This window comes from Candoia aspera, chromosome 7 (genome assembly GCF_035149785.1).
Source record: "Candoia aspera isolate rCanAsp1 chromosome 7, rCanAsp1.hap2, whole genome shotgun sequence".
Classification (NCBI taxonomy): Eukaryota; Metazoa; Chordata; class Lepidosauria; order Squamata; family Boidae; genus Candoia; species Candoia aspera.
In genome coordinates, this window is record NC_086159.1 from 59,407,425 (window position 1) to 59,430,972 (window position 23,548).

The 23,548-nt window shown below is 37.9% G+C and overlaps 2 protein-coding genes across 3 annotated transcripts; one reads left to right on the forward strand and one right to left on the reverse strand.

Annotated features, from left to right (window-relative positions):
* Nucleotides 1-690: 690 nt before the first annotated feature.
* NDUFA5 (NADH:ubiquinone oxidoreductase subunit A5) lies at nucleotides 691-6,164 on the reverse strand. The gene is made up of 5 exons (XM_063309560.1): nucleotides 5,976-6,164; nucleotides 3,770-3,814; nucleotides 2,973-3,089; nucleotides 1,148-1,213; nucleotides 691-853 (listed from the first exon to the last, which is right to left on the reverse strand). The coding sequence occupies exons 1-5, from the start codon at nucleotides 6,135-6,137 to the stop codon at nucleotides 752-754; spliced, it is 492 nt and encodes a 163-aa protein (XP_063165630.1). The 5' UTR covers nucleotides 6,138-6,164; the 3' UTR covers nucleotides 691-751.
* A 4,343-nt stretch (nucleotides 6,165-10,507) lies between these two features.
* On the forward strand, nucleotides 10,508-20,830 carry ASB15 (ankyrin repeat and SOCS box containing 15). 2 transcript variants are annotated; one of them, XM_063308898.1, is made up of 9 exons: nucleotides 10,508-10,664; nucleotides 11,587-11,639; nucleotides 12,000-12,131; nucleotides 12,543-12,701; nucleotides 13,830-14,075; nucleotides 14,821-14,992; nucleotides 18,395-18,965; nucleotides 19,886-20,039; nucleotides 20,626-20,830. In XM_063308898.1, the coding sequence occupies exons 1-9, from the start codon at nucleotides 10,546-10,548 to the stop codon at nucleotides 20,796-20,798; spliced, it is 1,779 nt and encodes a 592-aa protein (XP_063164968.1). In that variant the 5' UTR covers nucleotides 10,508-10,545; the 3' UTR covers nucleotides 20,799-20,830. The 2 variants fall into 2 exon arrangements, with proteins under 2 accessions (XP_063164968.1, XP_063164969.1); XM_063308899.1 differs by lacking the exon at nucleotides 12,543-12,701.
* The last annotated feature ends 2,718 nt before the right edge of the window (nucleotides 20,831-23,548 follow it).

The following is a 23,548-nucleotide window of genomic DNA, read 5'->3' on the forward strand; positions in this document are numbered from 1 at the left end:
AATGTTTCAGCAGGCACATAAGCACACATTCAAAGATACTCAAGAAATGTCCCTCCCTCATTACATATGGATAAAGGAGCCATGGGGTCTTCTGGTCTTTTCAGAGAAGCAAATTAAAACAGATCTAGCAATCTGTCATTGCTACCCTCAGTGAAAACGTTGAAATTTTAATTTCCCTCTTTCAGGAATGTGTATACGGTAGGCTGGGGAAGTTGTGATGAAGTCACTGCATGTGAGTATATGTATGGATGATACATATAAAGTATACAGTTCATTGAAGAACCTATGTAGCATTTCTCTCAAGAATGCTGCATGAACAAATTCAAATAGAGCATAATAAAGTGTAACATATATCTTATTTGTTTTCCCCTTTGAATGTACAGTTAGGGCCATAGTGCAGATAGTTTACATTAAAGTACTGTACCAAAAATATACTCTTTATACTGTCCTTTATTCTGAATGGACAAATGTATATATTTTCACAGATACTTTAGCAGAAGAGTTCAGGAAGTTCTGAAATGCCTACAGAGATATCTATACATGTAGATATTCAAAGAATCTAACATTACACTGAAAAACATGATGTACCCCATTTCCTACTGTGTGATGAGTGGTGTACAGTGATCTTCCATTTTATACTGAGACAGATAAAGTTTGCATAAATAGCATTAAAGACAATTTTCATTCATGTCCAGCATACATTCGTTTAATAAAATAACTCTGTTTATGCCGATGGTTGAAACAGTGCTAATTATATTGGCCATTTCCACTGGTTTTCCGGAGGTTCTTCAACTAAAGGTTCCCAAGGACGGTATTTCAACATTTTCCTGGCTAAGGAGAGTTCACTTTCAGCCTGTTGACAAAATACAATTTATTTTAAAATTGTCTGAAAGATGGCACTCCAGAATGAATTAGCACACATGTTGGTAAGAGTTACCTTCACAAATCATTTCAAAAGAGAAATTAAAAAACCAAACCTTTAAGAATTACTCATTTAAAATACTGATTTTGATTGACACTGATTCTAACTAAACAGTTTGTGCAGGAAAAAAAATTACCAGGCCACATTGCTATGTTTACATAATCAATATAGTGGGTAGATACTTTCCCAAAGCACTTATACCTGACATAATAAAACACTAAATACCTGCAGAATCACTTCTTCTATCTGTCCAGAGTTCAGTTTCTTTTCCAGGTTTTGCACATTAGGTTCCTGCAGGTAAGTTCAAGAATAAATGAGAAACTCTGATATAGTATATTTTTCTAACTCAGTGTTTCTCAACCTCAGCAGCTTTAAGATGTGTGGACTTCGACTGACTGAGGAATTCTGGGAGTTGAAGTCCATATATCTTAAAGTTGCTGAGGTTGAGAAACACTGTTCTATCTGATACCAAATGAAAAATATTCCAAGTACTGGCTAATGCTGTACTTCTGCCTTCTCCCCCATCTGGGGGAGATGGGCGGTGATAAAAATTTGATAAATAAATAAAATAAATAAATAACAAGAAAAATAAAGGCTATAGGTGCCAGCTGTATTCAGTATGTACATCTTTTCAATTAGCAAAAGGGTTGTCTTCTTGGATATGTCATTTTTAAAAAATTAAAATACTGTTACTATTTAACTTATTCAATTGGGAAAAAAAAATCTGATAATATGGTCATTCAACAGAAATAAAGGGTTTTTATAGGGCTCTGATAGGGTTTCTGATAGTTTTTTTAAAAATTAATGTCATTATAATATTTTATCATAGTTCCATGTTCTGGTATTTGATATATTTTTGTGGGAATACACAGCTATCTCTAGACAACCCAAGTTATACAAATAAATGTACTTGAAACAATGCAAGGTAGATAGAATTAATGTTGCTATCCTATACTTGCTGGCATAAGATTCATTAACAGTAATGAAACAGTTAATGTATAGGATTGATTGTATATGATGAAGAGAATTACAGTATTCATCAAGTGCACATCCCTTTGCAAAAAACCTGTATTTACTGAAATGAAGTTGACCCTGAATTTAAGGTCATACTTTGAGCTCAGAAGCTAAGTAGGGTTAGGCTAGCATTTGAAGGGGAAGCTATCAGCCAAAATTAAAATTATAGGCTATGCTGGGAAGTCAAAAACATCCTTGAAGGAGGCAATCAAAAAGCATTTCTGTACTGTTGCCTAGAAACTACATGGGCACACGCACCAAGTCACTAAGACTCAAGCTTTACTTGAAGACTATGTTCCCCATCAAAAGGAAAAAAAGAAAAAAATATATAAATCCAAATAACAACTCTGAATAATATCAAATTTTCCCACCATGCCAACCTAAGTTTGCCTGCTCCAGCTGAAATCAGTCCTGGAAATTCCCCCCCTCATCAAAAACGTGGGCATGTGCCACATGTCCATGTATACCAGAAGCTATATTAAAAGGGGAAAAAAATACAGCAACTTAGATAAATAAGGTGCAATTATTCTCCCCTGCATAAATTAGGCATTATCTCACACACAATCCACTCTTGACACAAAAGCATGCAAATATGTGGATATATGTTCCTCAATTTTTATAAAGCAGAAACATCAGAAAAGGAGGAAAAAAACAGGATGGAGAAAGGATAAGGGATTAGCAACAGCTAATCGTCAGGCTCATCTTCAAAGTTATCCATATTTTTCAGACTACTATCTGGGCCTCTTGCCCATCCCTTTGTTTTCAATAATTTATTCTATTCTTATCAGGGAATGTAACAGGCTCCCTCTCAATTCACATGTGATTATCTGGAGGAAAAAAAAACTTGTTTCCTTATAGAAATTGAAAACTTAAATTCTACCTGATCAATAAGAAACCTAGTTAACTGAAATAATGTTAATATAAATCATAATTAAGAAGCATTTCTATTTAGCAACATCAAAAAAATTCTCATTTGATAAAGGGATTATATGCTATTTGACTCATAAAGTGTCAACTAATTCAAACTTATACTTACTGTTTTCACCATGTCAAACCGTTCATTTATAAGTTTCTCTGTGTATTTCCTGTATGCTGCATCTTTAGGCATATTCTCTAAAGCACCAAGAATTTTTGTGTAGAGTATCTTGAGGCGCTGAAAAGATCATATGGCACTGAGTAACTAGTAATTTTAAGTCAGGCATCACTAAAGCGAATATAATCAATATTAATCCACTGCAAAGATTTTAAAACCTAATGAAATCTGGCAAATTAATGTACTGCAAATTAAAACAAGAGAAACAATTCAATGGCCATGCTTATAACGGAAAGATTTTTACTACAAAACTTTCCAGTGAAGTTCTGACAATCCTAAATTCAAGGCATATTTAGAATTAAAGGAATTTCTATACACCAAAGTTTTATTTTCATAAATCTAGGTGTATTAATCCAGTCGCATATTTGCTTTTCTAAAATTTGATTGTAAGAACTTTTCTTTTCAAATCAATTTTGTCTACCTTTCTTACCCATTGACAGGTAGGAACATTCTAGTATGTTTATACCATATATTCCATTGTGCAGTCCTGCATTTCATGCATTCAACTAAATCAAGGAAATTCATCCCTCACCCTTCAGATACAATTTATGTTTAACTTAACTTACAATTCTAAGCATCCCAAACCTCTAATGTGACTAGATGAGAGAAGATCACTAGGAATAAAATCAATTGACCTTTACAGGGAAGAGAATTCCAATGTAGGCACAGTCCCAGTTAATGGCCTAACAAAATACAGCTTTGTCACATTACTGAAACATGATAAAGTATCTTATACTTACTTCATGTGGATTGTTACATACAGCTAACCCCACAAGCCCAGTAGTCTGTAGAGATGAAGAAACATAAATTAAGTTGAGCAGTAGTCTAAATCAAGAAATCATATTCATTTATCTGAATGATCAATTAAATTTGCATGTGGATAGAATCAGCATTCCTAAAACATCTTATTTATGGATATTACTTATATACACACTTGGATATTACTTATATACGCACTTTTTAAGTTCTCTAGAACTAATGAAGTTAAGGACACATTAAAAGGCTGAGAAGCAAGACAACAGAAAACAAACAATGAAAAACAAAACATACCAACAAAAATCCAAAAATTATGTCAGCTGTTTGAGCCTCAAAATGTACAGTTATAGAGAAAAGCTAAAATTAATTTTATACTATGCAAAAGAGCCATTGTAAATCAAAGTGTGAAAATTCCTGTACAATTTTGTGTCATGTTGGTCCATCCTAATAACCACATTAGTCCAAAATGGATTTTAAATAATGATCACATCAGATTAATTTAACCAACTGTATATCTAAACAAACTAAACACACTTCTTTTAACAAACTAAAAAGCAAATTATCTTTTTCCCGTTCTAAAAAAATTCAGCAAGAAACAAAGGCAACTACCTTTTATGTGCACAAAAAATAGGTATCTGGAGGTATTAATGTGATTACAGACAGTGACTACCGCGAGACACTCAGCATAAAGATCTGGATTCCAACTGAGCCACGATCCCCCATCCTAAGGATTTTTTTTTAATCCGTTCAGTCGTGTCCAATTCTTGGAGACTGCCTGGACAAGTCCCTGCTGTTTTCTTGGCAAGGTTTTTCAGAAGCGGTTTGCCATTGCCTCCTTCCTAGAGCTGAGAGAGAGTAACTGATCCAAGGTCACCCAGATGGCTTTGTGCCTAAGGCGGGACTAGAACTCATGCTCTCCTGGTGCCTTAACCACTAGATGAGACTGGGTCTTTTTTTTGAGGACTACTCTGTGCCTAAAGAAATGGATGGTAGGTGATGTAGCTACTGGGTGTCTTTACGGCCCACACATTTCTGACAAGACCTTTCCCTTTCTTTGAGCAAGAGGTAGAGGACGTGCCTGTGAACCAACAAGACAAGTGACAAAAGAATAGAAAAATGACACAGGCTGCAAACAACAGATTGTAAACATATCTGGATGAGTGAAAAACAAATAATCCCTTTGTGCTTGCACCCATGTGTGCACACAAAGAAAATTTCACTTCAGGTTTATATAGCATTAATAACACAGAAAATGCAATTAGAAGACCACAGCTCAGCACAATTATTGTGAAAACTACACCAGTTACAGGGGTGGCCAATCAAATTAAGATCCGGTAGTAGACATAAGGTAGGACGTTCTGCATTCCATAAAGGCAAGGCGACTGACTGAAAAATGTGCCTTTGTGAGCCAACTGCGCTCCTGTAAGGCAGTCCTTGTTTAGTGGCTGCCTCGTTTAGCAACCATTTGTAGTTACAACGGTGATGAAAAAGTAACTTTACAACAAGCCTTCCACTTACAACCTTCGCAGGTCTTTAAAGCAAAGGAAAGCTGAAGTAAGACCATAAGCACAGGCACAGTTTCACTTAGCTGCTACTTCACTTAATGGCCAAGTTGTGAGTCCCAACTGTGGCTGCTAAATGAGGACTACCTGTACATAGTTCCCTGGGAGTAAAGGCTACGAGCTGGAATAAGGGATGGGGAGGATGCCTGCTTTGACAGGAGACTGTCAGAGCACGTGCTTATGAGATTGGCATCCATTTTCCCTTTAAGGTGGCATACATTCCCAGAAGCACAACCCAGTGAAGTAGGTTGGGCTGAGAAAGCAACCGGCCCACAGTCCCCCAGGGATCGTCCATGGTTAAGAGGGGACTCAAACTTGGTCACCATCACTCCAGCTCTCTTACGGGGCTCTTAAGAGAGGATGCCCCTTCCGTGCTGCTCAGCAGGACCATGCTTGGCTGGGAATTAGGAGGGCATCAAGTTAGCAAAGTCAAATTTAGGAGAGCACTCCAATGCCTCGAGATGGAAGGGAAAAATCTGCGCTAGGATGTTCCTGCGGAGACCAGCGATTCCTCGACTCTTGTTCTAGGGCACCTGGCGCATGAAGATGCACATCCCAGGAAGGCTGGGAACTACTCATGTTGGTTAACGTATCTGCGGGTCCTTCCCCCTGCCCTCTCGACTCTCACCTTCTTCAGGACTCCCGCCATTGCCACTATATTACTGCATGGAGGCAAAAAGGAGTACAAAACCAATTTCACACAACCGCCAGCGCCGAGGAACGGGCGCTGAAAGACGCTCTCCTGCCTCGCGTAGGCAGAGGGCAAGTCCGAGGACAGCGCAAAGCGCATGCGCCAAAACCAGGAAACGAACAAAACTTATCGTGGAAGTGGATTGCTTCCCGATTTAAGCATGCGCGAAACCGTGCGCCGCAGGGCTGGCGGGGGGGGGGGGAAGCACCGCCCATCGGGCGTGCGCTGGAGAATGTGTTGAGGTGGGGCTGACGGGAGGGATTGTGTTTGCTTTTGTTGGGGAAGCTGCTGATTGGTCCGCGGTTTCAGAGTGGGCGGTGAGTAGGAAGTGATATTGATTCCAGCGGCGGGACTATTTCAGTGTTTCTCAGCCTCCTCAACTTTAAAATTGGATGGACTTCAACTCCCAGAATTCTGCTGGCTAAGGAATTCTGGGAGTTGAAGTCCACACATCTTAAAGTAGAGGAGGTTGAGAAAACCAGTCTTTCTTACTTGGAGATTGGAGTTGAGAAGTTCAGCTCCATTCCATTAGGAAGCGCATTATCGTCATCATCATCAATAATATTGAGTAGTAGTCATTTAAAAAGATTGGACAATTGATGCTGTATCGGGAGTTCAAACAAAAGGTTAATTTTATCTGCATGGATTGTCTTTTTCAACTATTCTGCAACAACACATGCCAAGTTTGCAATAAACGTTCATGATAATGGATTGACAATTTTATTATAAGCTTTTGCGAGTCACAAAGTAACTCCTTGTTGATTTTAGTAGAAGATTAGGGCTCTCAGTCTGGGCTGCAACAATTTGGATGACCATGAGAAAGCAGCGAAGTTTTATTTATTATATTTCAAATTTTTTCACTGCCCATCTTGCTCAAAGCGACTCTCTTCACTTCACTCTCTTCACTGGGAATCTAGAGGGGGAGCAAAGGATTTTTGCAGCCCAGTTCTGGATTTTTTTATTTTTGGGGTGGTGGGGGTGCCTTTGAATCAGTCTTGATTCCTAGCGACTACCTGGACAAGTCCCTGCAGTTTTCTTTGCAAGATTTCAGAAGTGGTTTACCATTGCCTCCTTCCTAGGGCTGAGAGAGAGTGACTGGCCCAAGGTAACCCATCTGGCTTTGTGCCTAAGAACTCACAGTCTCCTGGTTTCTAGCGTGAAAATAGAAACTTGGAGAGTTCTCTGGAATTTGAGACTTGGAAAATCTCTGGTTTCCCCAGGTACAGTGTAGTAAGCCATAGCATAGACAATAATGAGGAATGCTCCAAATGTGTGCCAAAATCCCAGACACTGGGGAGGAATATTAGGCTTTGAAGTCTAGAGAACTCTTGTTGATGAATGCTGGATTCAGTAATTTAATAGTGTTTGTGGGTACAGTCTTTCCTCCTGTTGTATCTACCTACAAATTTGCAGATGGTTTTAGGGTGCAGCTCTCCAAAATATTTTGCATAGTGAAGCTCCTCACTGAAGTGGTCCAAACAGCATTTAGAATCTGGCTGAATTCAGTCTACTCTTTATTACAATTAATGGGAATGTTGTGATCAGTTTAATTTACATCTCATAATTTTAACATCATACAGTAAGTCATTTTTAAATTGCAAACCACGAGAGAATTGAATAGTCAGCAGTATATTAAATTAAATAAAGAAACAAATAAAGAAACAAATTTGTCTTTTTAACAGGAATAGGATGAGCCCATCATGGGGCACATAATTTTATTATATCTGTTAAACTTAAGATAACCTTTGATGAGACTTTGGAGTAATTGTGTGTCATACTTTCCTGTAGGCTGCTTGTATTTCAGTTGACTAAGGTCAAACCTTAATTTAACTATCAAGTATGTATTTAATTTTAGAAATACCACATGATCCAGCCGCTCCCAAGGCCTGTGTCTGCATGTTTGAAATTCAGGACCCAATGAAACAATGGTAAACTTTAGAAAAGGTAAGATTTTTTTCCCTTTATTTATAGATTGTCACTTAATCTAATACAATTAACTTAAGACTAGAACTATTATGCTTTGAGTAAATTCAGATAGAGATTGCAAATAAAGACAGATGGTTTTGCTGTGAATAATTTATGTCTGTGTAGTTACTACCTTCCTTTGTTATTAGGGAGAATTTGTGCATACATTGTTATTGTGTTAAATCATCAACAAATAATATATTTAATCCATATCTAATTAAGACCTATGCAGTTTGGTTTTAAGCAAACTTTGGTAAAAGTATAGTCTTTTTCTTAATTTATTTTTAAACACTGGGCAATCAACATTCCTGGATGTGAAAAAAATGCTCAGTATATCCACGTCAGTAAAATCTGTGTACTTTGAAATGCTTATTTTTAGTTCTATAGCTCAGGAATGTAAGTCAGTGACAGTGAAAAAAATCATGTGAAAATAGATATTAAATAATAATGTAATGAATTTGCTGTCAAATTTTTGTGAACAGGGTTATAAATGTGGATTGCTCTGAGATGTTAACACATAAGTGTTGATAGGTTGTGGTTTTCTGGTGATATGTATCCATAGAAGCAGAGAAGGCTAGGTGACAGTCAAAAGAGATGACTCTCCAAATCTCTCTCTCCCCCTGCCAGTTTTAACCAGGAAAGAGCAGACTGTGGTTCAAGCGAGACAGAGGAACAATGACAGAAATCAGAGTTTGGGTTTTATGACCATGCTGTCTCCCTAGGCTAGTGATTTTCAAACTGTAGTTCGCAGATCATTGGTGGTCTATGGAGGTCCCCCACATGGTCCACTGCAGCCCCCCCATGTTCATCACTAGTCAGCTGGCCAATTCAGAACCGGTTTTCTGCCCCAGTCCCTGCCTCCCTGCACTTAGTGCAGGTCAGCAAGTTCATACGTGGACCATGCGGACAAATGGTGGGTGACAACTGGTTCACTGAAGCATTCTGATGATAAGATAAGTAGCAATGGGATTACCAAAATTCCGAAAACTGACAATTATGAGCAGACCAAGTACGGTTGCTGACTGTGAGTCCGTATGTGCTATACTGTGTTGAACTGTGACTTTGCACAAACAATCCAAAAAGAAAAGTATAAATAGGAAATACGACAATTTTAAAAAAAGAGATGTAATTGGATAGGAGATCCACTCATTCCCAGCCCCTTACCCTAAGAGATTTCTGTCAAGTTTCTGCTAACAGTTGTTACTATGACACAAGATTTAAAAAAAAAAAAAATCTAATTCAAATGGTAAATAAATACTTAAGTTTGGATTCAAAATGTTAGGACCAGATTTAGCTTAAAAAGGCCTTTAAAAATGGAAGGCATGAGAAGGCGTACAAGTAGTCCTCACTTAATGACCATTCATTCAGTGACCATTCAAAATTACCGCAGTGGGTGCTTCAACTCCCCCCACCTGCCTATCTCCTCCCATTTCTGCCCTTTTGGCTGCCCTGCACTCCACCACCCCTGCTGCCTCCCCACCACCCCAGCTGACCTTCACCGTCTTCTTCCTCCTGCTGCTGACGAGGTGCACCTGGCCAAGGCAGCTGCTGGCCCTTCGCCATGCAGAGGCCTCACAAACAGTCAGCAGTTGCCTCAGTCAGGCGCCCCTCATCAGCAGCAGGAGGAAGAAGATGACAGAGGTCAGCTGGGGGTGGCGGGGCTGGCAGGGGTAGGCAGCAGTGGAGTGCAGGGTATCTAAAAGGGCAGGGTTTGGGGAAAGATAGGTGGGTGAGGGGAGTTGAAGTGGAGGCAAGCACAGCAGGGCAGTGCAGCCTCATCTGCCAAAGGGAGCTCGCCGGGCCCAGCTGGGGAGGAGGCAGCAGGATGGAGCAGGCAGCTCATGCAGGGCAGGAGAAGCATGAGGTCCTTGCCGAACAACTGCAATAGGACTACCAGGACTGCCGTTGCTAAGCAGGGATGTCACGTGAAGTTTCGCCCAATGACTGCTTTACTTAGTGATGGAAATTCCGGTCCCAGTTAGGGTTGTTAAATGATGATTACCTGTACAGATGAAACTATAATTATTATCTTATTTGCTGAAATACATTAGCACCCATGTTATTAAAGACAAAAGTGTACAAAAGAGTTGTTCATTTAACAGGGTAGTCCCCACATTTTCCAAACAGCTATTTATTGATTGAAGAAAGTTTGAGAAACATTGCCTTAAACCTTTGGCATAGCAAGAGTGGACTTCAACAAATTTAAATGTTGCTTCCACTGATGCTCAGTCTTTATATTAGTGAATAATAAACCTTCAATCACTTCCTTTCAAAGGAAACCAATTCTGGTTAAACTCTGTGCTTTGTGACTTTCTGACCGCTTGGCAAAATGGAGTGCATGTAACGACTGCTAAAGTATAATGCATTTTGCTTTTTTTGTACTTCGGTTCTCATTCTGAAACTGAAGAATGAAATTAAACTTTCTCATAATTACTGAATGTGTGCTGATCTCAGATGTTTTGGCATATGACCATATGTTTTTTATTTAGCATCATCTTTTTATGGCTTGAAAACAGCTCCTTAAAAACACCTAAAAAAACAGATGGAAGGAGAGGAGGGCTCTGATGAAGATCTCACTGAATATGCAGTTCAGTTTAGCATTCAGGAGTCCCTCAGTACGGAACAGAGTCAGCAAAGGACTTTTCCCAGTCATGAGACAAGGTAATTAAGCAATGTGGTAGCCCAAACACTATTCTGAACTTCTGTGATTTAATCCCTGAGTATCTCATCCCACTCCTATGTGGTGCTTCTCTTACTGCTTTAAAGGCCAATGTTGGGAACATATCTAGGGTGTTCCCTAGTTTTCAGCAGTTTAGGCTGTGGTGACCCGTAGATGTGTTTATTACTTATACCCCTTTGATTGCTTACAGTGGATACTAATCTATTTAAAATACATGTTTTAAGAAATAATGAAGGAGAGTAGTGTTCATTAACATTCATAGCGAGCCATTTTTTTTTCCTGATTCAATACTGATTTTCAAAAAACCAGCTCAAATACTGGCCATACAGGTTTCTGAAAGCAGTGAAGCATTCACAAAGAACTTAGGTTTGCACACTGTTGCCTTCAAGTTGGACAAATAGCTTACATTACATGGACAATGTTAGTTGATTTGTGGAGGATTACATGGGACATATGAGAAGACCTGGAGAAATGTTGAATCTGACTGTCAAGAAATATAGCAGTTCTTCCATGCTTCTGCCTTTTATGTGGATTAAATTCACCTCTAACCAAAAGTGCTGATGCATTTTTTTCAAATTCACTTATGAAAACACCACCACACAACTAGGTAGCAGCATCTAGCCAACCATTGCTGATTTTGAAAAGCTAAGCAGGGTTGGACCTGATTAGAGCTTGGTTGGGAGACCACCTAAATATTCCAGGGTTGTAAAATAGACTTGAAGAAAACAAATGACACATTGTTGCTGAAGCAATTGTATGGATATGCCCATGAAGTCACCAGGATTTGAGGTTGATTTGAAGAAACAACTATTACAGAAGCAGGAGATGGGTAAGTTTGATGAAATTATAGCAATAGCTCCCAAAATTTGAGATGCTACAGATGCTTTGTTTTTTTTCCTATAGGTTTGTACCTGTCAGTGATCAGAACAAGAAACTTGTAGCTGCCATAAGAGAAGGTATATGTGCCAAAAGACATGGCATTGAGCTAAAGCTAATTGTATTATTGTTGAATGGGCATGACACTTACTTTGTTTACATTTGTTTTCATTGTGAGTTCTCACAGATTATACTTTTTCATTTCTTTGCTATTTAGCCCACTGGAACAATACTTTGCCCATATACTCATGGGTGTCTATATCTGCTAGACACAAAACAAACAAACAAAAACAAAACACCACGTGCATTTGATCAGTGAAAGCTTGTGCTATTACCAAACGTGTTAATCTTTACTACAAGCCTTTCTTGTGTTTTTAAAGGTAACAGTGGCTCATCCTGATTGTTTGCTTCATGTCATCTTAGACTTTTTTTTCCTCTAGGACAAGTCTTTGATCTTCAAAACTATGTGAAATACAAATATGCTATGGATGAGGCTGATGAGAGAGGCTGGTTTCCTTTACATGAAGCTGCCGTTCAGCCAATTCAGCAAATACTTGAAGTAATTTTGGATGGTAAGTCGACCCAGTCTTTGAAGGTGGAATCAATACTTTTGAAGAAGAACACAGTGCTGATCATCTATATGATCATGTGTAGAGAGTTGTGTGTAGTCAGCATTCATCTAGACTACTGAATGAATTCAAGGTTGTTTCCAGAAGGTGCACAAAGAAGCCTAATTAACTTGAGCTGCACTTCTGGTGAGTTCATGGATACATCTATGTACTTTCATTGGCAAGGGGGTTGGTTAGGTATTACGATCTAATTATATTAAACCAGTTTAGATTGTGGCAAAAGCATATATTCAGTGTAAGTGTGTTCTCATGAGATTTTGACTAAGAATGACCTAGTTAAACATTTCTAAAGCAATTATAAGTATTTAACAAATGCAGCACTGATAAACTTAATTTATGTTTAATTAAACCTAGCATCTTATAAAAGTATGTGGGAATATAAGACATGTGATGGAGAGACACCATTAACTTTGGCAGCCAAATCTGGCCACGTGGAAAATGTCAGGACCTTACTGGCAAAGGGAGTTTGGCCAAATACCATGAACAGAAAAGGAGAAACACCTCTTCTGATTGGTAATTATTTTATTAATGGCTTTGGGGATTTTAGCTTGTTGCCAGAGCTTCTAGAATCAGAGGTTGAACATTGTAGAGCCTGGAAATGGATTATGCAAACCTTTAATCACTGGAGTCTTTACTGTTCAGTTCATTAAGCTCTACCACACGTAGCCTGCCTCTATAACTTTGCTTACACATACACAATTGATCGCATGACATGTGGTAAGTTCTTTAATGTGGTGCTTCCTTGGGTCTCTTTGTAAATGAGCTTTTCCCCCCTCCCTCCATTGATAGCCAGAAGGGGTACATATGATTTCATGTCATTCTTGTGCTTGTAATGTATTCTTTTGAGGAACGCACTCATTTCCCCTTTGTGTTTATAGCATAGTTCCAGGAGAAGTCCTAAACACATGTGGAAAATATGCTAAGAGAAGTCAAAGAAGGGGAAAGTATACTTGAGATAATTTCTACAGTGGATAGGTAGAAATATAGCAGAATTCCTTGTTAGTTGCTCAATTGTGTTTCATTTTCTTTTACTTTCTGATTCTTCTTCTTTGTCCCCACATTGATTACAGAATTCCTGCACTAAAACCCATGCAGGAATTTAAAACAAATATGTGTATCATCACTCGGTATACATCACTTGGGGTTCCTTCAGATTCTGTGATACAAGAATGATAATATGAAATAATATATTTCCTTTATTTGTATGACACCAATTCCTGAAGGGTCTTTTAATTCTCATTTCTTATTTGTCACTACAGTGAAACTTTGATTTAGCAGACCTTCATGTGTCATGACATCAGCATAGATGCCATCCTTTTCAGTTGAATAGCCGGTAGAGAATAGCAGAACCCCTGCCCCCAATGGTCCATTAAGCTGAGAGTTCACTGTACATTCTTTAACAAATAAAGCAGAGGAAATACCCTCAATTCTAAAATATTTTTTAATTATTACCAAAATAAAATTCTATGGAAATCTGAAAATCATGTTGAATTTGATTTGCATCACAAACTAAGCAAGTTATCATGTATTTTTATTCAGCGAAAACAAAACAAGATTTTACTATAGAGATTGCACTGGGTTATTTTGAAGTATATGACATCTAAACATTTCCCCTCTCTTTTCTTTGTCATAATTCTTAAGCCGTAAGACAGAGCTCACATGAAATAGTTTCCACTCTGATTGAATACAATTGTGTCATCAACCAGCCATGTGTAAAACGATGGTCAGCAATGCATGAAGCTGCAAAACAGGGCCTCAATGATATTGTTGCCCTTCTTCTGAAGAATGGTGGAAATGTACACCTGAAAGATGGATATGGAGTAACACCTTTAGGTGTGGCTGCTGAATATGGCCACTGTGATGTACTGGAGCATCTAATTCATAAAGGTGGGTTAACAACAGTATTTCTACTGCAAGAGGTATGATCTTTGGCTGTAACGAGGGTTGAATAATTCCTCGCTGCCTTCAAACCTTGCTGCCTTTATGAACATCTTCCTTAAAATCTATAATTCAAATACATGTTGGCTGCCTAGGATTTACTTAAATTTTCTTCTTTTCTATTTATTGGAAAGCTGCAATGGCTATTGAAGGAATCAGTAACAGATTATGTGTCTTTTATGTTCGCACAGGCCTACTAAAGTTTGCTTTTCATATCTATCAAGGTCACCATGAGAGCAGTGTAATTACAAACATCAAATCGTGGATAGACTGGAAAGAACAGGGAAGGGGATTATTTCCTGAACTGTAATTCCCATCTTTCTTCCCCATTGATTAGGTGGGGATTATAATTCAGTAACATTTGGAGAGCTGTATATTTCTCACCTCTACATTAATTATCATGAAGCCACTGAATTTAGTACATAGGATTGTGGCATAGATTTGCTACTACTGTCTGTATGCATTGCTTTGTTAATGTGAGCAGATTCAGTGAGTAGACACTTCCCTTTCTCAGTATGGCTGTAGCGAGTCATAAAATATGTCAGAGTAGGGAGACCAAGGAAAAAATTCTTGGACAGTCTGTGACTTGGAGAATAAGCAATTGATTACAGCATGATGGTACACAGATTTCAAAAGCTGTGGTGAATAAATAAATATGGGCTTGTAACAGGTCTACCTTCTCTTGCACCACTAGGTGGAGATGTTAACACTACAGCTGATGATGGCTCATCAATACTCTTTGAAGCAGCTGGTGGTGGCAATCCAGATTGCATAGCTTTGCTGTTGGAATATGGGGGAAGTGGCAACTTGCCTAATAAGGCAGGACATCTCCCAATACACAGAGCAGCTTATGAAGGACACTATCTGTGAGTGTGTTTCTTTTATATCTCCAAGTCAAACAGCTTTATATTATGAATGATGATGATTTTGTTACTGTATTTATTTACACTATAAATGCACATAAGGCTTATAAGGCAACATAAGCAAAAGAAGAAGAGTGGGCTTTCCTGGAGGTGCCTTCAAACGGAGGCTGCATTTCTATACACACTTTCCTAAGAATGCATCCCACTGAATCCTGCCATAGTTTTTAAAGAAATAAATAGATTTGCACTTTTCAGAGCTGAACTGTCGAGCACACTGACTTCAGATGGTCAGGAATATCATACACTCTTGCATCTTTCTGTATCTTCCAGTGGTGGTTCTTCTTAAATTTCCCTCCCATTACACTAGTGTTTCTCAACCTTGGCAACTTCGAGCTGTGTGGACTTCAACTCCCAGAATTCCCCAGCCAGCCTTGGGAGTTGAAGTCCACACAGCTCGAAGTTGCCAAGGTTGAGAAACACTGCATTATGCTAAAGCTTCCCTGGATTTGTGGCTGGTATGGTATGTTGGGGCAAAGGATTCCTAAGCCTTGGAATCCACTGGATCCATACCCTTTCCAGGCATGTCCTTTGCCCAACCTACTCCACCCCACACCTCCAGCTTTTTTCTCAGTGTGCCTCAACACTTGAGTTTATGATCAAAATCTGGCTTAGTGGTAGAGGAGGGCTCTAATAAAGGGATTACCATTCTAAAGTTAGAGCCTTCTTTTTTTGGAGGTGGAAATCTGATGAACCTAACAGCTCCTACAACTGCAGTCTTATTAATTTGTTTTATTTGATATTTATTTACTAGATTGTTCTATGCAGGTGATATACAGCAATATATTCACATTGCATTATATTATTGCAACCTTGAGAAAGTAACTCACTTGTCCAAGTTTTATTGCTGAGACTACCCACTTGTAACTCTACAGTTGGTTATACTGCCAGATTAAATATAACTGATGCAAATATTCTAATTTAAGGATGTTAATTGTTGGGATCTCTGTGCATATTAATGTATGGCTAAACTACATGCTACAAACAGTCTTTTGTTTTTAATTATAAGTGACTTCAGGATGCTGTGAGCATAGCAAAGCAATACTTGGGCTGAAGGAATGAGGTTTTTAATATCTCCCTAAGTACCTTGCTACTGATAACTAGCCCCAGAAGGAAAAGTATAGATCCCTGTATTTATTTTTTCCCCCCTAAAGGGTGTGAAATAGGATGGAGGGCAATTTTGAATGGACAAATGCTGAAACGGAAAAAAATTAAGCAGATTTTTTCCCCTTCTTCCTCTTTGAAAGCTATTTTTCAAATTAAAAACAAACCTCAACATATACAGTAAGAATGGGGGAGAAATCTGTAGGGATCTCAGCATCTGCTGGGTCTAGAGGCCTCTTCAGAATGATGAAACTTGCATTGTGATGTTGCAGTACAAGCTCTGCTCCTTAAGTAAGTATGTATGCTTCATCATTTCCCCCCTTGCTCACCCCACAGGACTCCCATGAATTTGGGTAAATCTAAATATGCATATTTTTATATACCAGAAAAATTGAATCAGGATAAATTTCACCAATTCTGCTTCCCTCAAGCTGTATCTTAGATGATCTCACATCTAAATGATGCTGAGTTGTTTTCTACAATACTTAAGGCCATCTGCAGTGGTTCTTCTAATGTTAGATTCTGAAAAGATAACATGCTTCTATCTTAAAGATACATGGATATATTTTGTTTCCTGTCCTCCTCCCCCCTCAATTTTAGGTTTAGGTCAGTGTTAGTTTAATTATCAGAGAGAACTATATACCCCAGGCATGGTAGCTTATGGTCTTTATTGTTCATGACAAATAATCTAATGGAGAAGAAAATTTTATGCTGGAAAAACTGCCTGCTCTCCTTATCAGTTGTTGTTATTCAGTTGGTTCTTTCTGACATTAAGAACAGTGAAGACGGGAAGACTAAAAAACAGCCAGGAAGAAAGACATGTTAGGAACAGCTATGTTCCACAAGATCCATACTTCTTTCTCCTCTACACTAAGTTTTCAATCTACAAATATTGGCTTGAATTGATTCCTTCCTCAAAACAAGGACAGCTTTTCTGTCTCCTGGGATGAACCTAACAGGGCATTGGATGTCTCTCTGGTTTTGACATCAGAGACCTCTAAGGCTGGGTTTCATCATCATTCAAGGATGGATAACATGTCCGGATGTCCTTACTAAAATGTTTATCAAACATTTGCCCAGATCTGTTTGCAAGGAAAACAGAATTATTTTCAAAAGTTGGCTGAGACAATTTAGTTCCTACTTTGGGCTTTTTCATGTCAGTGAATGTTTGAAAAAAAAAAGATTTGGGGGACAACAATATTTGTTCCTAATCTCTTCCTTACAAGTGACTTCATTATCTTGGATGTACTGTATGAGTGCTATGAGTAAATCCTTATTGCTAAGCAGTAGTGATAATACTATACATCTTGAAAACTATGAGATAGCTAAGTTGCATGGCCCATGACCACTGTGTTGAGTAGAGTGCGGGTGCTTCCTTTCAAGTTACAGGATAAGAGTGAAATTGTTTTGACCCATAGATGACTGTCACTAAATTGGTACTGTCATCAAAATCTTTCAAGTGCAGTAGGTGGTTATGGGGAAACTGGTTCTTTACAGAATAGAACAATTTTTCATCACCAAAACATGACATCAACCCAAGGGGAAGGAAGGAGGTAGATTTATTTATGATCCCAGATCTATAAAACAGAAATACAGAATTAAAAATAAAACACACATATATATAATTTAAAATACAGAACAAAAAAAATCAAACCTAAAACAGTTAATAATGAGAAGAGGCTATCATCTAGATTCTTCAAGTCATAGCTATTGCAAGAAACTTGGCAAACTTTGTAGTGGTTGTCCAAGTTAGATCTTGCTTAAGGAAGATTGTAATTTCTTGATCAGAAAGAGAACTAAACTTTCTGATAATCAGGTTTTTGAGTGCCAGATGCCATGGTTGGTACAGTGGGCAAAGCAGCAATATGTGGGTTACTGACTCTACCTCTTTATATGAGCAGAAACACAATTGTTTTATGGGAGACAAGTAGATTTGCCTATAGTGTCCATAATAGGTAGTGCACCAATTTGAGCCAAGGTAAAAAGATGAATGTAAGCTAAACACTGCCATTTAGTACTGTCTGCTCTGATTGGGTATTTAGCTATTTGCACAAAATTTGTCCTAGTCCTGAGGCATCGTTTTAATCTACAGGCATCAGCAACTGAACCTGAGTCTTCTGAACACAAAAACTTCTGAACGCTATCTTCTGAATTATACAGTCAAGAGCTAAGCTTTATCTTTGTAACTTGTCTGTTGTCTGTATTTTAGCCATCACTTTAAATACATCTTCCCTATTTTTGTAGGGCCTTGAAATTCCTTATTCCAGTTACATCCAGAACTGCAATCCGGAAAAGTGGACTGAGTCCCATTCATTCAGCAGCAGATGGCCAAAATCCGCAGTGTCTGGAACTTCTAATTGAAAATGGATTTGATGTCAATGTTCTTCTGGCAGAACACATTTCACAAAGTTATGATGATGAAAGGAAAACAGCACTTTATTTTGCAGTTTCCAATAATGACATTCTCTCAACTGAAATACTTCTGCAGGCTGGCGCAGACCCCAATAAAGATCCTCTCAATTGTCTTCTTGTGGCAGTGAGAGCAAACAACCATGAAATTGTACGGTTGCTTCTTTCTTATGGAGCAAACGTCAACTGTTATTTTAACCTTGTGAATGACACCCATTTTCCCAGTGCCATTCAATATGCCTTGAATGATGAAGTCATGCTAAGGTTGCTGCTTAACCATGGGTACAATGTGGACCTCTGTTTTGACTGCATGCATGGCAGTATCTTTGGAAATGCTTTTTTGTGGCCAACAACAGAGGAAGAAATATTACCAGGCTGGACATCTTGTGTAATTAAAGATAATCCTGTAAGCATATTCCTGATTTTTTTCCTATTCAATATTATTGTTAACATTTGTAAGGAGCATGTGTTGGGTTGGCTATTGTTGGGGTTAAGATCCCAAATGTATCACTGTGATTGCACTCTCTTCATCCAAAGAAAATCATGACTAAGTTCCGTATGAATAATGCTCATCCCTTCCTCTATTTTTAGCCATAATGACAAAGGCCAAATGTAGAGTGAGGATAGACGCTGTGGTAAAAAGAAAACACTGACACATGTTTGTGTCTTTGTCTCTGCTGATGATAAGCATGCTTAGAGATGCAGGCATAACATTGCTTCATTAGATGTACCCTTCTTCCAAAGGATGGAGTCAAGGGAAGAACTGTTGATGGAACAGTGCCAGAAATATGCCTAGTGCTATGTGGGCTGGAAGGCCAAGATAATCCAAATAAAAATTTACATTATGTGGCATCAGAGAACTCTTAGATTCCCTGCAGATCTTCTGCAAGTCTACATCTTGACTATCAAGAACAAATATATTCATTTCATATTTAGGTAATTTTAGGCTATCTTTTAGAATGCAAGATATCACAGGAACTTCATCTATGTTATACAGATGAAGAAGAGTTGTATTATCTTTTTGTTAACAAGTTTAAAGTTCAATATGTTTTATAAATCATTAGATATGCCAGTAGATACCAAATATTTCAGCTCAGAATATAGCTTCCCAATTTTTCTTCCAAAAAGGACCTAGAGAAGTGAAGAAACTATGAGATGACACTGTAATATTTTAAGAATTTGAGCAAGCTTCTCCTGCCTTTTAAAGCAATATTTGGATTAATGCATCTTGTTTTATCATGTGATCTGCTTGTGAATTCTGCACAATATTATAATACTACATTTCAGAAAAGAATTCAGTATAACACTAGTCATATTTCCTTTCAGTTCTGTGACTTTATTACACTCCCTTGGATGAAACACTTAGTTGGACCCATTGTCCGCATTTTGATAGATTACATGGATTATGTTCCTCTCTGCACAAAACTTAAATTTGTCTTGGAGACTCAGAAAGAATGGCCAGAGATCCAGCAAATATTAGGTAAACGAATAGTATTGGCTTGGAATTATGCCAGCTGCTCAATCTATGAAAACAAAAGAAAAAATATTTTTATTAGAAGATATCAAGTGTATTGATTCTATTGAGTATGTTATGATAATATGTCCTACTTTTTAACCTGTCTTAGAATGAATGAATGAGATTTATAGTCATGTGAATATGTAGGGATTAGGAGAATAAAGGGTTAGGATAGCAATGCAGGGGGAGAGATTGATCTTGGGATATATAGGATTATAGAGTCCTTGGTGCTCTCTGAGCCTTGTTGTTTTCTTGCAGACGTTTCATTGCCAGACATCTTCAGTGCTTCACTAGAGGTCTTCAAGCAGGCTGGTTGGCCATGCTCTAATGCAGTGTTTCTCAACCTTGGCAACTTTCAGATGGATGGACTTCAACTCCCAGAATTCCCCAGCTAGTCTTGCTGGCTGGGGAATTCTGGCAGTTGAAGTCCTTACATCAAATTATCTCTAAGGACCAAATTATCTCTAAGGTTCCTTCCCACTGTATGATTCTTCAATGCTAAGTTAATCAGACATATTTTCCATTCCATTTCTTTTCTTTTGTCTTTTAGAGAATCCCCGTCCTCTAAAACATTTGTGCCGCCTGAAAATACGTAAATATATAGGATTAGTGAGAACAGAGAAGACTCTGTCCATGAAGAATCTGCCTCTTCCCCCAACTTTAACAGCATTTATCCTCTTCAAAGAATACAATCTTTATGGAAGAGAATTACAGTTGGAATGATTATCAGAATCGACATATTCTCTTGGCTATTAAACTTAACTAAGCTTTAGCTCAGAGTACCTAAACTGTCAAGTATGAGATTGTTTCTAAAGATTTTCTTGTGCCCATGTTACCTATTTAACCTCACAGAATCTGTTCAGGCTTGAGGTTACTATTTTTTTTCTTGGAAGTCTTCCAATTTGTTGTCACCTTCCTGCAAAATGTTTCCTGCAGGGGGGTGCACAGGGAGTGACCCAAAATGTCAAATAGTGCAATCAAAGCTCCACTTGTTTGTTATGTGCAGCAACCTAAAAAAATAGGCAGAGTTATGATTGCACATTGTAGCAGCCATCTTGACTTTTTGACCATACCCTGCAGACATCCCAGTTCAGTCAAAGAAATACAAATGACTGAAGTGCATTTCAAAGGAAAAAAGAACTCATACTGATTTTATATATTGTACACTAAAAGAGACCAGATATTCAACTAATGTTAGTAACACTGTTGTTCTATAAATATGCCTGGAGGGTAAGGAGAGCAGTTTGTATTTTACACCTATCAGTAAGGTATCTCTGGAGCATCCTAAGTAAAAAAATTAGAATACACAGTATATCTTATAGGTGTTATGTTAGCCCCTTCCCGTTGGCATGTTCTTAAATTATCTGTACTGACAGCCCCAGAAGCAATCTAGCTGGATGATCCACAGAGGAGGCATGTGGTTATAATCTCTTGTTGACTTGTTGCCTGTTTTGGAGTGACTGGCTGGTAAAGAAAGCCAAAATACCCAGCTCCAAGGTTGTTTGGGGCAAACAAGAAATTATTCAAAGGGAGAAGGGATAAACCTAAAACTAGTTGAAATTGGCACTTGATTCTCTGCCCAGTAATACAGAGAGAGGAAGGACAGGGATGGGATTTTTGATATGATGTACGTCAGCCAAGAATCAGAAACATCATATCAGAAAGACGCTTTGTAGTGAAGCATTAGCCAGGTTGCTATCGAAACCTTCAACTCCAAACATAACATTGCAGAGTCAGCAATTCCCCCCAAGTATCAGCCTCTCTGTACAGTCCTGTGTTTCTATCGGCAAGAGAAAGAGCCCATGTAATGTTTCTAGGATGACAAAAAATGTGATTTATCACAATACCCTTATTTCCATACCCCACAAAGCTGACTTTCCACCAAAATATGGCTGTATGGGTAGATTTTAACATGAAAGAAGTGCATTTGATATTTTTATCTTCTTTATGTTTAATCGAACCCAGTGAAATAATTCCACTGTAAAGTCATCGCTGGTTATTTACTTAATGGTGTTATGAAATTCCAGCAGCATAAGGTATTTTGTTTTATGCATTAGATGGTTTTACCTGGAGATAATCCTGCAAGTTCCTTGAGGTATGAATTGAGGTTTCACAGTAACAAAGTCTGATATATTTGTCTTGCTGCCACCTGATTGGGAAATGTGAATTGTGAAGGATAAAACTGGCCCATCCAATTTGTTCTTCATATCATTCCCAGTAACAAACACCCATTAACAAAAAATCATAGGCAATTATTTAATGTATGACTTTGCAGCCATTCAGAACTTGTTGAGCTCAAGCTAATGTATTCATACAAAATGTAAATATGTAAAGTTAACTGCTAGTTACAAATAATGCATTTTGGAGAGTCTTGCAATAATGATTTTAAAAACTCTGTGCTTTTTATACTAGCTTTGTGTATCTGTGCTGTTACTGCACTCAAAGGATATGACACTTGGTATAAAAACTCAATTAGAAAGATGTACTCATTTTGAAACTCAATGTACCTGTACACAGACTGATTAATCATGTGAAGGAATGAGTTGCAGACCAGATGTGGTATTCATGCTCTACACCTTCTGAAGCACCTTTTCCAAATTATTTCTGAAGTGTTACAGAGCTTTACTAAATTTTATTTGGAGGTCCTGGTATTTTGGGACCACTACATTCTAACCTGCTATGTTCTACTCAAACTAACACACAATTATTTAATAGGGACAAATTCAGCTGCACTGATATTTAAGATTACTTTCAGGATTTACAGAAATTATACAATGTTTTAGATTTTACAACTCATCTATAAAATATTGGTGGCCAGAAAAATATTTTAATGAATTATTTTTCATGAGTACTGGTCTTTAACTGAAATAAAGTGTCTTCTTCTCTTCTCTTCGTTTAGTCAGTGACATAATATTATTTACGTTAGGTTTACATTAAATCTTGTTTCAGAAGTTGGAAAATGTTACAATGACAACTAAAGAGTTGATTAAAAATATTTTACGGCTGAAAGCATTGACCACAGCAAAATCAGATTTCTGTAAAAGCAGAAGATTGGAAATAAAATAATTTGTATGTGTGGAAACAGCGGTGCTATTTTGTTATTTTCCAAAAAGTCCCATTTTTTGTATCCTGAAAAAAGTTGGAAAAAGGTAGAAGGAAAATGAAGAACAGTTAATTGATTAATTGCCTTCATAAAGTGTGTGAAAAAAGATCACCTTTCTATATAAAATGTTCTGGGTGCTGATTTGGTTTGGAGATTGAATATGTTATTTACTCATAGGAATAATAATAGGAAAGCCCATTTTCAGAAGACTCTTTTTGTCTTATGACTCTTGATATTTTAATATTAGAAGCAGAAAATGCAATAGACATCTTTCTTTGAATAGAAGGTAACACAGGGAGGTCAAAAAAGTCAAGTTGGGGACCACAACCATGTGATTGAAGCTATGCACCGCTCAGTCATGGCTGCCATC